Genomic DNA, 16,609 nt, shown 5'->3' with positions numbered 1-16,609 from the left:
GCGGTGCTGTTATATGCTGTTTATGTCCTGTAAGAAAGAACATCCCTGACCACTCTCCTAGCCAGTATTCCCTATGCCATAGCTAATTTTCACATAAAGGAGTGAATAATGAAGATTGCCCACTCACATGAGCTGACATATCAGGACCCAAGGAAAACTTGTCATCTGCAGATCTTATCAGGTTCTGTACTCTATCACAACTTTTCCTTGGGAACACTTATTCCTCTCAATTTCACTTGCAAGGAAGGTGTCTTGGGCCTGATGCATCTCCTGGAGACAATTCTGCTGCACTGAAATAAAAGACACTGCACCAGTGTGGTGTGAGGGAAGAATCAGACTCTAAGATAACTACATAAGTGGAAGAAAAAGAGATTGCAGATCCCTTGATATAAAAATCAGAATTCTTACACTAGTTACGAAAAATGCCATGAACTTACCTGTTACAGGAAATTTCAAATAATCATCAAATTAAAAACATTAATAATGCAAAGGTCTTATATACAATCCCAATGGTTCTTTAAAATGGAGCATATTAATACAGATGTGTGCTGATGTTGCAATTCAGCAGCTGATACTTTTGAACAGCTGGAGCGTGACTGCCCTAGAATTACACATCTTCTCTGAATAAATATTCAGATAAAGTACTGCAATCCTTAGTTTCTTCTATAAATTGATATCTCCTCAATAAAAGCAGAGCCTTTTCCACATCACTCTTCTTCCTGCAGTGCAATTGCATTGCTCTACATACTCATTTGGGATGACAAAGTACCTACGTGTCATAGTAATGATCTGAATGAATTCAGGAAAGAAGTGACAATCTCTTTGCAAACATGCCCATCCAGCAAATGCACTATTATTTTTCCTCACTACTGTTTAATAATTAATTTTATAACGATCTTTTTTTTCACACAATAGTACATAAACCAAGACAATACTTGTTTTTTTGAAGCCCAGTGGAAGCAATGCTCTTCTAGTTTGTATTCCAAAACCTTCTGCATTATGTGGATTGCTGGTGTCTCTGCCCCTGCTTTGCCTGTGCCCTCTCCTGGTGGGAGAACAAATGTAGCACAGAACAGACACAGTGACACCAAAACCTCCCCTGCACAACAAACATTTCCAGATGTCAAGTGAAAACCGTTTTCTACAGTAAAGCAGACCAAGATTTCAAAAGAGTTCCAAAAAGGTGACACAAAATGTGTCACAACACCTGTAAGATCACTGATGATCTCTACTCCCCAGACTGCTTCATTTCACCCAACAAAGCCTGCACATGCAGAAACAGGGACTCGGGTTCTCCTTTCTCAGAGGAGGTCAGTCAGCAGCTTCCTTTTGGATTCCTTCCCCCTGGCTGCACAGGGCCATGGTTCTTGGCTGCTCAGCATCACGGCTTGAAAATGCTACTGAGGCAACACAGCACCTCCCAGAAAGCTGGGAATAGGGATTTGAATCTTGCAAGGCTGAAGACAGAGCATCTGAGCAAGAAACAGGAGATCTGCGCTCCATGCTACCTGCTCAGCTATTACACCCAGATTCCCACTGTAGCAGTGGGAAGCACAGGGATCTATGTGCCTCATTAATGGCAGGGCTCAGCTGACACAAAGATCTTCTGTTTATCAGGCTAAGCTGGTTCCCAGCTGTAAAGAGCTTTGTTTCTGCAGATGAGAGGTACTGAGCCAGGTCAGAGGTGGCCCAGCTGCCAAGCAAATAAGCCCTGCAAGAATCCAAAGGGACTACAGACCAAGCACTAAGCCTGAAACAGTAAGTTCTGCCAGATATGAGCCAAGTGAGACATATGTACACAAGAGACTCATTTGAGAAGGGCAATACAAGCACACTTCAGTTCTGGCCAAGGCTGGCTCAGCCCAGCAGACCTATTACCTCAGAACCAGTTCCAGGCAAATATTGCTGTGCATTGCTGACCAAATCTGGCTCTGTGTATCCATACTCTGCCTGATCTAAACAAGAAAAGGGTCTGGATGCCCCTAATTTGGTTTCACAGTGACCACTTATGGTTCAGAACTGTAAAGCAGCACTAATATTATGTGATATTTTCCCCCCATTCTCCAGTGTGTCCTAGCCACTACTATTCCAGCCAGTCAGATGGAATCTCAGCATGCTCTATAAACTCTAGTCAGGCCATCCATTGATGGTGGAAAGTTGACTGTGTTAATGGCAAGAACCATCACCTCTTCCTTCAATCATGTCCTAAAATAAGACTGAATCATGGGTCCTTTACAAAAGGACTAGTTAAACACACCAGCTCCAAAGGAAGATTCCGGAACACATATCCCCAGAACTGCCTTGCTGGAGTCACAGAGAGATTTCAGACACATCTCCTCTCCTCAGTGTTTTCAATTGCTAAGCCCAACCAGCCTGTACAGTGGTTATTCAGGTTTAAGGTGTCTGTCTTTGGTACATTTTATATGAAACATAATTGAGCATTTGGATTTCAGCCTGAGGTAAGAACCTAGAGGTCATTATGCCAACGTTGAGGCCCCTTAGTGAGGTTCAGCATTTTGTTTCTGTTCTTGCTTTTTCTCTGCAGAAGAAGAATGACAGTGTATTTATACTCACAGCATCCCAGTAAGGAAGGGAAGTATTTAAATTGACAACATACCCAAGTATTTTAGCAAAGAAAGTGGAAAGCTGAGAGGTCATACAAAGTTTTTAACTGAATGAGTATTAATGATTATTTTGCTTCTTCATCTACAGATGCTTTCTCCATTCACATAAACATTGAAGACCTCATCTGAAAATAAGAAAAATAAAACCTTTAACATGCATTTTGCAACCAAGAATCAAGGAGGAGCACAGACGTTATGAATAAGCCATTGTCACAGGCAGTCTGCTGGCACTGCAGTCTGGGAGACTGACTGGCACTTGTATGGCACTGCTCAAAAGCAACAGGCCATCAACCACCCCATGGGGAAGTGCAGCTTGTTGAAAAACAAAAAATCATTTTGTTCAGTTTTGGCTTGGCATATACATCACTTTCTACATTGCTTTATGTTACTAAAAAGGTGAATGTATTTGCTTGAAACAATTACATCTTAGTGAAGTTTTAAAAACTTCAAAGCAATAATTAGGAAACTTCCCCTTCTCCAGACTATCACTGATGAAATTAACTTTTGCTTATGAGTAAGCATCAGTATCTGGTGCCTTGGTTCATGCCTCACTTTTAAAATTATTCTTTTCTTTATTCCTCAGGAAAATTTATGTTCATATCTGGCTCTAGAGTTATTATATACAACATCACATACAGTAAAGAGGTATGTGATAGTCCCATGAAAAGCACACAGTTTGCATTATACCTGCACCTGCAACTCCTGCCAAGACATTACAGCCATTTGTACCAATATGGGAACCTAGATAAAGTACATTCATTGTTTCTGTCTACTTTGATTTTATAATCCTTGCCTGTGAGAAAACTAAGCAGAAATACTTAAAACCCCCCCAAACATCTGGGTGCATTATGGTCAGTGGAAAAACTTTAGATTTCACCTGCTCTTATGCAAACATAGGATGACGTGCAGGAATTCACTGAAATAATCCAAAATTTAAGCAGGGCTGGACTCTGCTGGAAACAGACACCTGGAGTCTCTTTCCCTTGTGCATTGAACCTCGTGGGGTTATTCACACTGCCGCAAATCAAAGTCACTGCAAAATGTTATCAAACAGCCCTGATGTCCTGCACACCTTCCACTGGTGCCTATGAAAGCGCAAGGCAGAGAAAAGTAAGACCTGGAGAGTTGTCAGTCTAAATTTCCTTCCCCTTATCCTCCAGGCTTCTTGAGGATTACATGGATTTGGCTTTATTTCCTTATGCTTGTCAGATCCTGAGGCTTCCAGATACCAGCAGGATTTCCAGTGCACGTTACCTGCAGTTCTCACAATCGGTGCCCATCAGCCGCTGGTGTGGTAAAGGTGGGTCCGCTCTCCAAGCCTCACATGCCACAATCCTCTGTACCACGGCACACATTTCCTGACAGCATCACCAGGAATTCTTCTGTCTTGAAGAAATACTGAAGAAAAACAAAGCAACCAAATGCTGTGTTAGTTTCTGGCTTGCTGATCAGCCACAAGCAGCTCTTGTGCAGTGAGCAGGATCTGGCTTAAAGTGTCAATTATCACACGGAATCAATTAATACATGAATACAATGAATCATTACTACAAAATTAAGTACAACCAGGAGCTAAATGAAGATCCTTTGGCACAGTAATTCCAGATTTTCTAAAACACTTTTCCCATCTGCAATTAATTCCTCCTCCTCAAGCAGCTCTACCTTGAGTATTAGTGCCACATACTGGAAATCATGATAGCATACTAACTTTAAAAGATTCCATAATACAAAACCAAGGGGCACTGACTTTATGATGTATAGTTAATGAAACTGCAGGATTTAAATGCTAGCATCAATATAGTGTAGTTGTAGTGTACTGTAACTTATATAAAAAAATTAATTTCTTAATTGCATGATAAAACTATGAAGTTTGCTCATTAAAGAACCAGAGAGTCAGACTGTATCAAATTAAATTCCTCACTCTTGAGAGTTAGTAAATCAAATCACCTCCTTGTAACTGTCATAACTGTGCTCGAAAACCCCCACAACTGGTTGCCCCTTGAAATTGTTGGATTTTACTCTTTTTCCTATGTTTTCACACCCTCCCCCTTAAAAGGGAACTGCTGGTCACCAACCCAGCATTAACTGAAGCATGTTGGGAGCTGCAGTCCAAACACACACATCCAGGCTGATTTTCTCCCTTAACCAGCATAAATTTTGCTGACATTTCCAATAATTAGATCTATTTTCAACAGCTTTACAAACTTCCTGCATAAAACTACTGAGTACACGAAATGTCAATTTTGTCTCTCTTCTTACCTCTCTGATTAAACTCAGTGTAAAGAAGGAGATATAACTGAAATTTAAGTCACAACTTAGACAAAAAACAAAGCTTTGTAGGAAATTCTGAACTCCCTATCAAAATAAGACAAAGCGAGCTCACACCACTAATTTTTGTCTTATGATGAAAATTTAAGAAACACTTTTTTTTTATTTACAGTCCAATAATTAATTGCTATTAAGATCACTCATTATGCTATGTAGCATATGTTTGCCTATATAGGCAAACATAAGGGTAATAAATGAAATATTCTATTATGCTGACTAAATCTAGTCACTTGGAGATCCTTATTAAGGTATTAATAATAAGAAATAAGAAATCTTATGTGAACTTTAAAAGAATACTCAGCTCCCCAGCCCCTCCAAAAAAACTCCACTTCATATAAGAATTGAAAAAGGTGCATACCAGGAACACTTTCCCTTTAAGCCAATTCCCCTCTTCTAGAATTTTAGTCTTCTCTAACGCTAACTGCTGGTTATGCCTGAGGTCTCCTTCTTTTGTTTTCTTGAATTCCTATATCTTTATGGTTTCCCTTCTCTGGCTGTTCTGGCTGAACACCAGGTTTGGCTGAGCACGCTGACATCAAACAAGGCGATGTGAAAGCCTAATTACAAGTTCAGCTGAGAAACTGGCAGCTGAGCTGGCAAATCTGAACTGCCCAGCCCTGCAGGCACACCAGCCTCAGGGAGCAAGGGCTGTGCCCCAAACGAGAAAGGAACAACACAACGTGGGGGTAATCAACATATACTTCATACGCATTTCATTCTCAGTGCAAGAGCCCAACAGATCAGTGACAGCAGCAGGGGAATCACAAAATCACAGAATCAATTTAGTTGGAAAAGTCCTCTGATATTGAGTCCAACCCATGACCCAACACCACAACAAGCAGACCATGGCACTAAGTGCCACATCCAGTGTTTCCTTAAACACCTCCAGAAGCAGTGACTCCATCAACTCCCTGGGCAGCCCATTCCAATATCTAATCACTCTTTCAATGATGAAAATCTTTCTACTGTTCAACCTAAACCTCCCCTGGGGCAGCTTGAGACTATGTCCTCTCGTCTCGGCTCTGGTGGTGGCCTATCTGCCAGGCTCTGCTCGGTGGTGCCCAACAATACGACAAGAGGCAATGGGCAGAAACTGATGCACAGGAAGTTCCACCTGAACATGAGGAAGAGCTTCGTTACTGTGCAGTAACTGCGCGCTGGGGCAGGTTGCCCGGGGAGGGTGTGGAGTCTTCCTCACTCTGGGAGATATCCCAGAACCGCCTGGACGCAATCCTGGGCCACGTGCTCTGGGACGACCCTGCCGGAGCAGGGAGGTTGGGCCAGGTGACCCACTGTACTCCCTTCCACCCTCATCTATTCAGACTCCGTGATTCCCCTACACCGTCCCCACCTCACTCATCTTTCCCCTCACACTTCCCTCCCCGCAGCCCCTCCCTCCCCGCCCGCCTCTCCCCTCACACCGCCCCCCCGGCTCCCCTGCCCGCCCTCCCCGTCCCGCCTCCGGATTGGCTCTCCGCGAGCACAGCCCCGCCTCCCTCGGGCCGCGATTGGCCCGCTGTGCCCGCGCGGGGCTGCCATTGGCGGGCGGGCGGCGGCGCTGCGGGTCGGGCCGGGCCGCAGGCGGGAGCGCGGCCGGGGTGCTTTTGTTGCCGGGTCGGCGGCGGGAGGCGCGGGCGGGGAACGCGGGGGCCCGCGGATAGCGGGGCGGGCGGGTAGCGGGGCCGGCCGGGCGGCGCAGTGCGGGCGCGGCGGACGGCGGGGCCGGGCCCAGCCCAGCGGCAGCCATGAGCGGCGGCGTGTACGGGGGAGGTGAGTCCGGCGCCGCCCTCCCCTCCCCCGCCCCGCGAGGCGGCGCGTGCGGCTCCCGCGGGCGCTTCCCGCCTCCCTCAGCCCGGCCTGGAGCCCTCCCGGCCCCTCCGCGTCCCACCCGTGAGGGGGAGCCGGCGGCGGGGGCCTTGTTTGTGTCCTTCTGGGCCGAGGTGCCTCCCCCGGACGGCCCGGGCCGCGGCCTGGGGCAGGATCGCCGATACCGGGGCCAGGGAAGGTCTCGGTGCTTCGGGACCCGGGTGCGGGTTCCCCTGTGGGCTCTGGGGTCCGGGGGTTGGTTTCAGGCAGGTTTTTGCCTTAGGAAGCTCAGAGCTCAGCGGGGATCGGGGCCCGCAGGGATGAGGGCGCTTCGTGCTGTGGCCCCTTCACTCGCACAGTCGCTGCTTCCAGTCCCACCTTCCTCATCCCGATCTCCCCCTCAGGAGCTCCGGGCTCGCCCGGCTTCGAGTGACCGCTAAGTTAGAACTTTTTGAAAGCTTTATCTTGTGATCTGTTTAGATGCAACCACGTTCTCCCTCGTCTATTAAAATTCCCCTTTTACTCACACGAGAGGAAGGGGTTGCAGTCAAAGCCTGTCTGCAGCCCTCCAGTAGTTCTCTGGTAACTGGAGTTCAGAACAGAGAAGTTTCTCCTTGCCTCGATCCCTTGACTTTTCTGCTTTTGCAAGCAAAGCAGGCAGTGGGCAGGGAAGGGTCAGGGTTGCAGAAGAGTGCAATAACCATTCACCATTTATTAACAATCTTTTCAGATGAAGTTGGGGCTCTGGTGTTTGACATTGGCTCGTACACTGTCAGAGCAGGCTATGCAGGCGAGGACTGTCCAAAGGTGAGAGTCTGTGTGCCTCGATGGAAATACAGTATGAATTTATGCCTTGGGTCTTGTTTGTGAGTTCCAACTTTACAGAATACACTGGGTTTTGTTATAACCGGATTGTATAAGGGAACCTCTATATTTATGAGGAAAAAACCCAACATCCAAAACATTATTAATCCTCTTGTACTGCTTGCCTTTTGCCTTACAGGTTGATTTTCCAACAGCCATTGGCGTAGTGCTGGAAAGAGACAATGGCAGCACTCTGATGGAGATAGATGGTGACAAAGGCAAACAAGGGGGCCCAACTTACTACATAGACACCAATGCCCTGAGAGTCCCGAGGGAGAATATGGAGGCCATTTCACCTTTAAAAAATGGAATGAGTATGGTGCTCTGTCTTTTTCTACCTGATTTTAAAATAGGCTGCAGAAGGTCATAGCTTTCATGTCAACAAGCTGTAAGAACAGATACCTGATTTACAAATTGCATGGAATATGGTTGGTTTTCACTGTTAGTGGACTTTCACCATAATTCTTGAAATCATGGTAGTTACAAAGGAAGAGAATTATGCAGAGCTGTTAAAAGAGGTTTATGTCTGGTGAGATAGCTTTTGACTAAAGAGCTCTGTGCAAAAAAAAAAAAAAAAAATTGGAAAACCTCTATGTACTTTTGAAATAAACCAAAACTTGGATGTAACTAATCTGCTTGCCTCAATCTTGTTGCAGTTGAAGACTGGGATAGTTTCCAGGCAATACTGGATCACACTTACAAGATGCACATTAAATCTGAAGCAAGTTTGCATCCTGTCCTTATGTCTGAAGCACCAGTGAGTAAAAGCAGCTTTGCATTTTGATAAGTCTTTTTTGCTTACTCTACAAAGTTTTTCATAAGAAATTCTTTACAGAGGTTGATCAATAAACTAAGTCTGACATTGGCTTTTAGGTGACAAGTTTTAAATCCCAGCTATAGAAATGACAATTTTAAAATACTTTGCCAGATTCTGGAAAAAAAAAAACCAATTTGAAATAGTTTATATGAGTTGTATTAGAAAGTATTTGCAATATGCTGTTGTTTCTTACTTATTGAAAAGAAGTCAAAATCTAAAAAAAATTTTTACTGCCTAGAGTAAAAGGAAAAAGATGTTTGGATGTCTTATATATAAGTTACACTTAATAAAATGCTATTGAAAATCTGCTTCATTCAGCCTTACAACTACTATTACATGACGCAGAATAACATTTATAATGGAGAAGTTTTAATTTTTCTGTCTTTGTTTCTGTGAGTGGTCTTGTAAGGCAACTGAAGTGGATGAATGCAAATTTCTGGGAAAATCAGTGGACAAGGTTTCTGTCATTTAATAATGCTCAGCATTTGAAGGGCAGATCTTGAAGTCAGAGTAGAAAAGGTAGAAATGCCATACACAAGTTATGCCTTTCTTTAATAAAATCTTATGAAAAGGATTTTCTTTTTTGTTATTCCCTTGTGTTGAACTGCAGCTTGTGGAGTGTAGATGAATTTGCAGTGCCTGTTTCATGTTTGGTGGTTCAGTGGGTGTCTAAGTAGAGGTTCCCTTTAACATTCTCCTTACAGACCTGATCTTATTTTATTGTATTGGCTTGGAAAAAACATTTTCAGTAATGTGTTGAATATTTGAGATATATCCTGGCTTAATCACCTACAGTAGAACTGTAGAAAGATACCTTGGAAACTGGAAAATCTGGATTTATTTTTCTTCCCACTGGGCAAGTTGCTTCATGTAGCTTTCCCCTTGGGAAAGGGCATGGTACTTGTTTTAGAGAACTCTTTCAGAGACTGATACTGGAAGAGCTGTAGAAGTATAAAAAAATCTCTGTTGTAACAGGAAAGGTGTGTATCACTTTTGTGTGATAGATAAGCATTAATTTCTTGTAGTATAATTGGAATAAAAAGTTATAAAGAAGTAAACTGCTAGAAATCTCTCTTTTGGTCTGATTTGAAACCGTGTCTGCCGTTCTTCTAATGTGTTAGCAACCTGTTACTGTGCAAACACATCTTCCTTTTGGCCACTTATTTGTGGTTTGGATTTATTATTTTTTAGTGGAATACTAGAGCAAAGCGTGAAAAACTGACGGAGTTGATGTTTGAGCACTACAACATCCCTGCTTTTTTCCTGTGTAAAACTGCCGTTCTAACAGCGTATCCTTCAAAATGTTTCACTGCATGGGTTTTTTTTCCCTCCCTTCAGGAAATTATGGCAAACCTATTCTAGGCAATTCTGAGTATAACAGCATGTCTGACTTCTTCCAAATTGATTTTTCCATAAACATCTAGGGAGGAAGTAAACAAATTCCGTTTCTGAACTTTAAAGCATTAGAGCTCATTTTTGAAGTTCTCCCAGTCTGACTTTTCCTTGGAGGTCAAGTCTTTCTTTTTTTATTATTATTTTATTTTCCATTGTATACCATGGGTAAGAATATTACAGACCTGAAATGGTGTTGTCCACACTACTAAATACAGTAATTAGAGCTTGAAGTTCCCATAGCCTTAAGAATAATATTTGTAATTGTTTTAAACTAATAACATGTTTTCAGCTTCAGAGTCTAAATTATTTGGATGTACTTAGAGCTTGCTGCATAGTGTTAATGTGAAATCTCACCTTTGTACATCTGAAGCTTAAGTTACTTCACAGATGGAAGTTAAATGCTTCTTTCTCTATAAGGTTGTGCACTTCACAGAAAGATGGTACACACTGGAAAATGATAAATCCTTTTGCAGAGCCAAGGAGTGACACATTGGGGTCCTCATTCCTAGTTATGCTCTAACTGTGTGGCAACTTTTTTTCTGAAGTGAAAATTACAATGTTTTCCTTAATCATTTTGGCTAGCTTTGCTAATGGGAGATCTACAGGTCTCATTTTGGATAGTGGAGCAACACACACCACTGCTATTCCAGTGCATGATGGATATGTGCTTCAACAAGGTAAAAACTTTCATGGGTAACAGCATTTGCAGTACCAAGGTCAAATTAGCTTGATTTCAGCATGTAGTTTTGTTGTTGTTTTAAAATCTTTGTATCCCCTTAAACAGGGAAAAAAACCCTTGTGGTGTTCACTGACAAATAGTTAGTTGTGGGATTTTATTCATGATTTTAGTACTTTCTGGGTTAGTGGGGTTTTTGTGTTGGTTCCTTTTTTTTTTGATTTATTTTGAATCCCCTTTTTGTTCTCTAGGTATTGTAAAATCACCACTTGCAGGAGACTTTATTACTATGCAGTGCCGGGAATTGTTTCAGGAAATGAACATAGAGATAATTCCTCCCTATATGATTGCTTCAAAGGTGGGAAAGTAGCTTTATTTACTAAGTGGTTTCTTGGGGAGAGACTTAAATGTTTAACTGATGATCATTTATCCTACAATCCCAGGAGGCAGTTCGTGAGGGGTCCCCTGCAAATTGGAAGAGAAAAGAGAAGTTACCCCAAGTCACCAGGTCTTGGCACAACTACATGTGCAATGTAAGTAGATCATTCCTCCTGTTCTCAGCTCCCCTAAGTGCTCATAAATAAATTTTGTTTGCAAGTATATCAGGATTTTCTCCCGAAGAACTAGAAAATCTTTAAAAAGTCAGTATCAATTCTGTAAATTCCATAAAATTGAATACTGAAATTCTTATAACCATATTATTCTTACTTCCATAGTGTGTCATTCAGGACTTCCAAGCTTCTGTCCTCCAAGTATCAGATTCAACCTATGATGAACAGTACGTTACTTTTTTTCCTTCTTGTGAGTTTAGTTACGAGTTGTGCATGAGGTGCTCAGCCATTGCTGTTGTCTGGGTTTGTTGTGGAAGAAAATTTTATCCAAGAACTGTTTATTTATAAAAGTAGGGATACAGCATACATCCAGGTGATAGCTTTTTATTTAATATTCTAAGATGAGATCATTATTGAAAGTGTAAGTCTTATCAATCACAATATTCTCGTTGGAAATTTAGTTTGTAACACTGCTTAGGTAACCTGACAGCCTGTTCACAGAGCACTTTAATGTGTTGCTTTCTCACAATGCTCCAGGGTGGCAGCACAGATGCCAACAGTTCATTATGAGTTCCCCAATGGCTACAACTGTGACTTTGGTGCGGAGCGTCTGAAAATTCCAGAGGGATTGTTTGACCCTTCCAATGTGAAGGTAAAACCACAATGATAGGTGTAATTGGAAGGCTTTGCATTGCTGGGTTCTCACTTGGCTTCCTTTATATGATGTTCTTAATTTCATGGTATGGATGTGTGTATTTGCACTGTGGGGTTCTCTTGGGGGTAGGATTTCCCTGTCTTGTTAGGACTGGGCAAGTGAAGGATGAAATGTTCCAAGTGGGTGGTGATAAGCTGAATGGGCAAATAGCAGTGTCTTTTTTCCTTCCCTAAAAAAATGCTTGGCTCCCTCTCTAGTAATACTTGTAAATTCATCTCATCAGGGCTTTTTCTATGCCTTGCTCTTCTGAAGAGATGATGTGTGGATTCCTAATTCTACTTGCAGGGTTTGTCTGGTAACACGATGTTGGGTGTGAGCCACGTTGTCACAACAAGCGTTGGAATGTGTGATATCGACATCAGGCCGGTAAGTGTTAGTCAGCCTGGGAGTATTTTAAGGCATAGATATTTCTGTGCTGATTTGTATTTTTGGGACTAGAACATTGTTGATGAAGAAATGTGGATTTACTCAGATAATGATAAATGCATCAGAATAATTCGGTAGGTATCACGTATTTTTATATTGGCATATGCGCCATTACTGTTTTTTCTTATAAAATGCTAAATCAGGATTTTTTCTTTTACTTAGTGTTTCTATCTATATTTAAATGTCTAATGTGCAGATTTTGTGCCTGGCACTGCATAATGTGCCCTGGACTGGCTTCAGATGAGCATTTTATGTTCATAACTTTGACTGTTACCTTCAGATTTTTAGGCATGGCAGATGTAATTAGTTTATGTTTAGAAAGTATATAGAATTTGTAGAAGGAAGAGAAGAGGTTTTAAAGGAAAACTATCTTTTAAAAAACTTACGCTTTACCTTTCTCAGATGTCAATTTGAAAATATTCAAGTTTGATACAGACTGCATGGAGGTTGTTCCAAAAATTTTTCCTCAACCAGCACGTCAGGGAGGCTCTATAAGCTGGGCCACGGTGTGTGTTCACCACCTGCAGCATTAGTGAGATAGAAAACTGCTGCAGGACTGTGGGGTTTTATTTTGTGGTTGCATTCAGCTGTAAGAAAACCAACACTTCAGATACAGGGGAGATCTGTAGGTTTAGGGTTCTCCACAGTAGAAATTGTTCTGTGAAATCATTTAGAATGATGATAATCATTATGATGATTATCATGTATATATCATGTTTCATTATGATGATTATCATTAGAATGATGGTTATCATTAGATAATCATGTGGCTTCTCTCTTCCTTCTATAGTTTAATATTAAGCTGTCTTGAAATATTTTTAAGTGATTAAATAATTAATTGAATTGGGAGAGGTAATACTGTTGGCATCAGGTGATGTTGCTGTTGAGTATATGTACTTGTGTTACATCCCTCTCTATTCTGAGTAACAGCTGTTTTCAGAGTTAATGCTGTTAATGTTGTTTTTTCTCTTTTTAGGGCCTCTATGGCAGTGTGATTGTAGCAGGAGGAAACACTCTAATACAGAGTTTCACAGACAGATTGAACAGAGAGCTGTCTCAGAAAACTCCACCGGTAAAGCAACTCTTTCAATTCCTGTGCTGAGTACTTACCATTTTCCTCTTCTGCACATAAATACACAAGCATGTATCATAGCCTTGACTTTGTTAGGAACCAAACAGCTGAACAGATTTCTGCAGGGTAAGAAGTCTTCTCTAAAGAAAAGAAAGAAGTCTTGAAAAGTTTTTATACAAAATAAATTCCAGTATTTCGTCAGTGTTTTACTGCTCCACTCCTGCTTTCAGACTGTGATCCTAAGTTCAGCAATTGTCCTTAAGCAACACTCAGTATTTCCGTTGCTGGCCCCTCTTCTGAAGTGTTGCTGACTAACTTGAGACACATTCAGTCGTTCTGCCTGAGGTCTTGTCACTTTGTTGTAGGAGTTGTTTTTCCTCAATTCTGCAGACAACTCAACTTACTCATAGACAAAAAACCTGGTGATTTAACATACTTACATATATTTTTTTAATCACTTAATGTCAAAGCATTAACCCCTTACACCCATGTTCTTGAAAGCAGATACAGCTTATGGTATTTCTTGAATTTTTATATATTCAAGGAAAAATGTTCTGCTTGTAACAACTCTGAAATGATGAATGTTGGGAAAAACTGACAAAGGTAGTTATTCACTGCTGAGGAGGAATCCACTGAAATTCAAAGATTTTATTGCTACAAGGCCTTTTGAAAGCCAAAAGAATAAATGGCTCTAAAAAAAATTAGACTAATTAAGTCCAGCAACATTAGACATTTAGTCCCAGTGCAGTGTTGGAGAGGACAGAATATACTGTGATGTTATTGCTCTCCACCTGCCCTATTCCTTGCCTTAAGCATTTGCTTCTGCTCCCTGTTGGGAGAAAAGGTAAAAGCCACAACGTGTCCTGTTCCACTGCAGCTGTTCTTAGATTCTAAATAGAGGGCAGATGAGCAGTATTGCAAATGTAATAAAATGGACCTTTTCTACCTGCATTTTGGTATATACCCCAAGTTCTTGTGCTTCTTGTCCCTGATGGTCACCAGCCTACAATTTGTCTGATGATTCTGTTTTGCCCCCTTTTCTGCTCAGAGCATGCGCCTGAAGTTGATCGCGAACAACACGACTGTGGAGCGGAGGTTCAGCTCATGGATTGGTGGCTCCATTTTGGCTTCTTTGGTTCGTAAACCTGTGTTACTGTGTTTATATGCCAAGCAGAACTGTCAGGCAAAAATCTAATTCCCCATAAGTGTGTGTTGCAGGGTTTGTGCTAACGTAGCAATCCCAGTCTCCTTGGCCATCCTCGTGGTTAGGTGAGAAGGATCTACTTCAAAAACAGATAGGAACATTTCCAGTGAAAATATATCTTGCCATGTTCTCCCATTTTTAATGGAAAGGTGCAGGCTTGAAATGCAGCCTTTACATGTGTCTAGTAGGCCATGAAAGTAGTAAACATGTTTCTGCATCATATTCCTGAACTTAATTCTACAAGTTACTGAGTGCTGAAAGGGTTTGTGGGGATTAATTTATCAGCATGGAAAAGGGAGATTGAAATCAGCATTTGGTACTGCACTTCCTGTCTTGAGTTTAATCCCTGCAAAATAAAAATCAAGGAAGAGACAGTTAAGCAAGTCAAGTCCTATTACCTCAGTGTAAGGACTTGCTATTACTTCAATGTAAGGACTTGCTTGTTTTCCTGCTTAGGAAAAGCTAATCATGTTTCAATTAATCTTCATTTGTTTTCTGATTATTTTTTTTAATTGTGTGTTGGTTTTGTTTCTTTTTTTTTTTAATAGGGTACTTTTCAACAGATGTGGATTTCTAAACAAGAATATGAAGAAGGAGGGAAACAGTGTGTAGAAAGAAAATGTCCTTAAGACCTCTTACTGTGAAAACTGCTGCCTGCTCGGTGCTCCTTCTGTTTTATAGCTTTAGCCTACTCAGGAATGGGATGGACTCTTTTTTTTGTAGAAAGTTTATATTGGGTTTTTTGCATAATTCAAGTTCCATTTTAACAAACCTTAGAAATTTTGAGAGACCTAATTGGTACTATAATAGAAAAAGGATGTTTACATCCCTTGTAAAGCAATAATTCATGTAACAAGCATTTTATAATTTTGTATAAATGTCTATTTTCTCTAGTATCTTTTCCTGGGAACAGCTTTACAGGTTAGCTAATAGATAGAGGCATAACCTTGCAAATGCCTGTGCATATTTATTAAATATTTCTTGTCTACTTACACATACTAGTCTTCCTTGCTGGTACTTTGGCCTTAAATTGCTCTTAATCCTCTCTTAAAAAAATAAAATTTGGTCTTTTGTATTTGAGGAGCTTTGTGAGTACTTGCAGAGAAAGGTAGTCTGTTGTTTTAAAAGTTGGAAGTTTGTATTCAGTGACGTATTTCGGTGTAAGCTTTTACTGTCTCACAGAAGTGTTACATTCCATTGAGTGAATGTTATATTAAGCACTGGTTTGTTAATTTTTTTGTTAAGGAGCAGTTTCATTTCAGTCAGCAATCACTGCTTTCCACCTGCTTTCTAAGAATGTATTTAATGCCTTTGTGATGTAGGTGAGAAGCAAAACTTGTTCGAGCCAGGGAAATTGAGATAAAAGAATTGCCTCTCCAGTACTTGGGAGAACAGGAATAGAAGCCATCAGGGTGTGGCTTGACATTGCTGCAGGGAGCTGTAACTCCGAGGGGCAGCCCAAGGTCTGGATCCCTTGGGGACTCCCAGCAGGGTCAGTAAGTGCCTGTGTTTGCATGGGGAAGGTGCTCTCAGGGTCACAGCAATGGGGATGATTATTTTTTTGTTCAGCAAGAACTGGCTGTCAGGATGCAGCTCAACATTGCTGTTCAGCTTACTTTAATTTACAGCTGCATGGTGGTCTGTTCTGGGACACAGTGAAGTTTTGCTCCTTATCTCAAAAGCTGTGGAAAACCAAATAGCATTTAACTGATCTAAAAAGAGTAAACATAAAGTAAACAGTACTGCTACATTTTTATATCCTAAAAGACCTTGTGGGTAAATATGAGGCCTCTATTTGAAACGTTTCACGTTACCTCCAAACAATAAAATAATTTATCAAACCAGCTTGCTTGTGTGTTTGTCATAACCAGGAACTGCTCTTGAGATGAAGTTGCTCGACTCAGATTTTCAAAGCTATTGATAAACCATATTTCTCTCTCAAAATGAGACAAACTGCAGTCAGCAGCCCTAAGTGATCTAAGGCACCAGCTCTTGTCTTTCTGGAAGAGAAAGACTCAGTCTAGTTCATATCCAAGTGGAACATGGAATGTCAGCTGAATTTGTACCTTGGCACCCTGCAGTGAGTGATGCGTTTTAAGCTTTCCTTCTGTGACCTGTGCTTAGATTTCATCAT

At 41.4% G+C, this 16,609-nt stretch overlaps 1 protein-coding gene across 2 annotated transcripts; it reads left to right on the top strand.

The window, feature by feature from the left end:
* Positions 1–6,657: 6,657 nt before the first annotated feature.
* Positions 6,658–16,320, top strand: ACTL6A (actin like 6A). Of its 2 annotated transcripts, none has more exons than XM_027685413.1 (14): positions 6,658–6,719; positions 7,486–7,562; positions 7,759–7,933; positions 8,276–8,376; positions 9,628–9,725; positions 10,414–10,508; positions 10,759–10,865; positions 10,951–11,040; positions 11,224–11,285; positions 11,596–11,710; positions 12,059–12,139; positions 13,176–13,271; positions 14,320–14,406; positions 15,024–16,320. In XM_027685413.1, exons 1-14 carry the CDS (start codon positions 6,695–6,697, stop codon positions 15,102–15,104), a joined length of 1,290 nt encoding a protein of 429 aa, XP_027541214.1. In that variant the 5' UTR covers positions 6,658–6,694; the 3' UTR covers positions 15,105–16,320. The 2 variants fall into 2 exon arrangements, with proteins under 2 accessions (XP_027541214.1, XP_027541215.1); XM_027685414.1 differs by lacking the exon at positions 6,658–6,719 and adding an exon at positions 7,027–7,195.
* The last annotated feature ends 289 nt before the right edge of the window (positions 16,321–16,609 follow it).

The sequence above is a fragment of the Neopelma chrysocephalum genome, unplaced genomic scaffold (genome assembly GCF_003984885.1).
Source record: "Neopelma chrysocephalum unplaced genomic scaffold, ASM398488v2 Primary Assembly neopelma1_69, whole genome shotgun sequence".
In the NCBI taxonomy this organism is placed as follows: domain Eukaryota; kingdom Metazoa; phylum Chordata; class Aves; order Passeriformes; family Pipridae; genus Neopelma; species Neopelma chrysocephalum.
The sequence above is the reverse complement of the archived record's forward strand: the minus strand, read 5'-3'. Positions and strand labels throughout refer to the sequence as shown.